This window comes from Sesamum indicum, linkage group LG1 (assembly GCF_000512975.1).
Source record: "Sesamum indicum cultivar Zhongzhi No. 13 linkage group LG1, S_indicum_v1.0, whole genome shotgun sequence".
NCBI classification, from domain to species: domain Eukaryota; kingdom Viridiplantae; phylum Streptophyta; class Magnoliopsida; order Lamiales; family Pedaliaceae; genus Sesamum; species Sesamum indicum.
The window spans coordinates 6615523-6620091 of NC_026145.1; the positions used below are offsets into that span (position 1 = coordinate 6615523).

The 4569-nt window shown below is 38.1% G+C and overlaps 1 protein-coding gene across 1 annotated transcript; it reads right to left on the minus strand.

Moving 5' to 3' along the window:
• LOC105157467 (scarecrow-like protein 28) lies at window positions 1087-4378 on the minus strand. Its single transcript, XM_011073876.2, has one exon. It carries the CDS (start codon window positions 3455-3457, stop codon window positions 1439-1441), a length of 2019 nt encoding a protein of 672 aa, XP_011072178.1. The 5' UTR covers window positions 3458-4378; the 3' UTR covers window positions 1087-1438.

The window sequence follows — 4569 nt, forward strand, 5'->3', positions numbered from 1 at the left end:
TTATAAAAATACACAATATTGAAAAAAAGGATGCCCCCTATTTCTTTTTCTTACATTCTCATAACTTCGATATGTGTTTTTTTGGGAGGAAAAAAAAAGAGAAAAGATAAAATAATGAACTTTAATTATTATTCATTTTTAATAAAATAAATTTTTTGTTAATTTATACTATATATAAAGCGAGAGCACGTTTTTAGTGTCTGACTTAATTTTGGTATGTCATTTATTTTTAAAATTATAAATTAATTAATTAATTAATTATTTCTTAATTTTCCCATATTATTTCGTAACTTTCCCATTTATCATGGTTTTTCTTAATAACTATCTTTTGGCGGTTATTTTTTTTCCTGCAATTTTTTTAATTTTCCTACTTTGTATATTATTTTTATTTGTCAATTTTTTATAAATAAAAAATATTTATATTAATTTATATTTTTAAATCACAAAAACTAGTAATACAATTTATATAAATATTTTATTTTTATTCATTTTAAAAAATTATGTACATACATAAAACGTGCCCCATTTACTAGTTCTTTTTTTAACACCCCTTACCCCCCTTGGAAATATTGAGTCTAAAGAGGTATTTTATTGTAAAAATTGATGAATACAACCAATTTTCAGTAAGAATTAAAGCCTAAACTGAAGGGGTATATTAATATAATTTTATTCTATTTGTAAATAAACTAGTAATTTCTTACGCACTCTACATGTGTGTAATTCTTTAGAAGAAAGGAAAATATGTGAGACAGACCCATCTCACTTAATAACAAAATACTAACAATCATGACACGTTGTTTAGCGAGTATATTATAAATAGTATTTTTCACACTTTAAACTATATCATAAATAAAAATAAATATATGTAAGATAGATCAGTTGGTACGCAGTCAAGTTAATATAAAACTTGTGAAGTTGAATAAGTTAGTTCGTTTACTTTCAGTTGAAGGGTACTGTTGGAGTTACAAAAATTTAGTGCATCGGTGTCAAAATCGTCACTTAGTGTACACTTTTTTTAATTGATATATTTGTATAGATAAATAATCAAAGAAACTAAAACTTGAACAAGAAAGGAAAAAAGGAATCTTCATTCATATTCAGATCTTCCAAACTATAATCTTGAAACAAAAGAACACATTGACCAGCTTACATAAAGAATGAAAGAATTATAAACCAAACAACCTCAAACGCTACAAATAAAACCTGAAGTTTGCCTGAACTACTCCAAGACTGCATTGACATCCTATGTGTTGTTCATCAACATGTAATTTCCTTTCTACCTTAAAACAAATCTTATCTGCAGCAGAAAATAATGAAAGAATGAATGATAACATATTTCTCTACCTACAAAGAATGATCAACTTTAACTCCCTAGTCATCGTATACGACAACGGAACTAAAAATCATGTATGTGTGTGAAAAAGAATACGGTTCTTGTTCAACTTGGCTGAGAGCCGCCTGCAATGTCGACCGGCGTCCATGCTGAGACTGTGTAAAGAGGCTGATCCAACCAACTCAGGGTGAGAGAGGCGGCTCCATTCTGCTCTCGTTTATCGACTCTGTAACTCTCGCAAGAATACATCTTCAACATCATTTGGCCCTGCAGTAGTTCCCTATCACTTATTCCCATGCACCGGAACCCCCCTTGCTCCATCAGTTGCTGCCACTTCTCAAACGTTTCATGCCTTTCGTACCTGTCTCGTCCCTCACACGCAATGATATTTCTGATTTCACGTGCAAACATTTCTTCAATCTTGATCCTGACCGGGCTGTCCAATGGAAGACTTGAATCGACAGAGTCAAAGACAGCTGAGTAGTATTTCAATGAATTGGAAAGTCTTGCGTCCACGCTGATCTCGTTGTGGGATGCTTCTTGCTCAGCCATAACGATGGCTTCAGCATTTGTGCTCCGGATCAAACCCAAAAAATCCATTATCGTTCCTCCTGTGCTATCATAGAGCATCTTGTGCAACTGGAACACGCAGTTCACAACCACGGTTTCCTTCTCCTTAACATGAAGCATCCACAGCCTTACGTCTTCCAACCTATCAACAACTGGATGGAACTCAAACGGCAGATTCAATGCCTCAGCGAATCCAGCTAGTCTATCACCTGTTTCAATAAGTTCTTGTTTCGATTCACCTATACCGGTAATTCTAACATGGCTAGGAGGATTAGTCCTGGAAGCCAAACTCTGAAACAGACTAGGCCACTGCAGCCCTTGCTTTATGTCGAAATCAATGATGTGAACCCTATCCTTTCCTTCGAAAGCTCTCAACAGAATCTCGTTTGATGTGAAATGGATGAACTTTGGAATTGGGCTCACCTGGTTCAAAAGCCTCAATGCAGTGCCACTGTCTTCATCAACCCGATCGAGCTCCCGAGGGGTGGTAATGTGGAAGATATGTGGCCAAAGTCTTGCAACCCGTAAAGCTAAGCCCTCAGTGAAATAAGCAACAAGGCGGTGTAAAGGGGAGCCTAATGGAGAAGCAAGCTCCCCTAGCCTAGCAAGGCAATGGTTTACGGCGGCAATGTTCTTTGAGCCTATTTGTTCAGCACAGGCCACAAGTAAGCTCACAAGCTCAAGACAATCGTGTTCCAGGTGGTTATTTTCCCCATTATGCCTTGCTACAATGACTTCCGTACTTTCACTTGGATTACGTGGAGATGAACCATTCCCAATTTCATGCTCCACGGGATTGCCGCCCAGCCCAAGAACCAAACGCTGACTCCCAGAAGAAGTACTTGATGATCCTGAGGCCTCCTTCTCCGGACCCTTGATTGTCTCAACATTCTTGTCCCCTAAGTCAGTAATCTCAGTCACAACAGAGTCGAACCAAGGGATATTCGACAGAGGGGGCAAAGGCGGCGCTACCACATCGCTCGGGACAAAACACACCCTTTCCTCCTCTCCTGAACATGAAAGAGAGAAAGGCACTTGAGTTGTGTTGAGACCTGTAACCTGCGGAACAGACCGTGGCACGTTGAAACCTGGATGGAACCAAAAGTTGTCACTGCTAAATTGGCCTAAACTCAAATGCCCCTCTTCAACAGGCGAACCATCGGACTTCCCATTGCCCCTTTTCCTCTTCACTCTACTCGTGTAACTCTCCTCATGATCATACGACACTTCTCCTGCATACCTCTTCTTGATGCTCTTACTTTTCTCCCAAAATTCATCTTTTTTCTCCCTCCTACCCTCTGTTGCAACAGGGGGAAGTTTGATATTCTGCCTAAGAGAACAACCAGAAGACTTAGCTTCAATAGGCTTCTCAATCGAAAGGCCAACTGGCCTAACCGGCTGCGATCTAGACGCATCTTTACGTGCAAAACTACAAGGTAAATCCAATCTTTGTGTGCTCATTGTAGGGATATGACAAGCTTGAAACTGTGCAGATGTTTCACTCCTCAATCTATGCCTCGGTGACAGCAATGTAGAAGAACAACCAGCCAACATTCTTCAGACACTTAACCAATTTTAGGCCTTCTTTTCTTCTATAAAACTCCGATTTCACCCACCCTTCAATCCTTTCTATGTTTCTCTATCTCTCTCTTTTTGTATCTATACTATCCAAACTAATGACAGTGTACATTTACAGTAGAAAAACAGAGTATATTCCAAGCAAATTATATTATGAGGAGAAATCAAGAGAAACAGAACAATGTTTTCTATAGTGAGTGTGTGAGTTTCAAGAAAATGAAACAAAAAAACAATAAAAAAAAAGAACACAACAAATATTTGGAATCCGATGTCGAAACAAATCAAACAAACACAACTGAAAGCCACCTCCTGCTTGTGTCTGTGCGTGTGTCTGTGTGTATATATGCTTGTGCGTGTCCTATATGATGATGATGATGATATCAATACGTAAATAGAAGCTTATGTGCAACAAAGAATATAAAGAATTATCAACAAAAAAACAACACCCACCAAAACAAAAGAATCAAAGAATTGAACAAAACATTGGTACGTATGTATATGTGTATATATATATATATATATATCAACACCTACCTAAAAAAAAGACCATCGGATTCCTCAACTTTCAAAGCCAAATCATTCGCAAGAAACGCGATTTTTCATCAAGAAACCTCTGCAAATGACGCATCTTTGCTCAAATGTGCTGCTGAAAAACACAGAAAACAAGTGATCAAGAACTCCACACATAATAACCCTCAAAACTTCCATGCTATTTTAAATCAGTCAACCAAAAACCCAGCTCGAAAACCCCTCAAACATGCACGAAAACAAACAAAAAGGCCATTAATCCCTCTCCCACCAACAATTTTCAGTCAGTTTTCAAGAACCCCACAACCCAAAAAGCCATAAAACCAGACGCAGCTCAGTTTTTATATACTGATGTGTGTGCGCGAGACACCCTCTTGTTCTATATAGCTATCATCAAGTTTACCTTAAAGAATTGATGGGTGGGGTAAAAAAGCGAAGGTGGGGGAGTCCCAGTTTGTGGGCGTTGGATGAGGATCGGAGGGTCGAGAATGGAGGAGAAATGTGACCGTTGTGATGTCGGTGAAATATGACCGTTGAGGGGAGTTGGTGAGTAGTTGCGG

Bases quoted from the DNA above. Each gene is read 5' to 3' on its own strand.
- LOC105157467 (XM_011073876.2), bottom strand. From the start codon at position 3,457: ATGTTGGCTGGTTGTTCTTCTACATTGCTGTCACCGAGGCATAGATTG.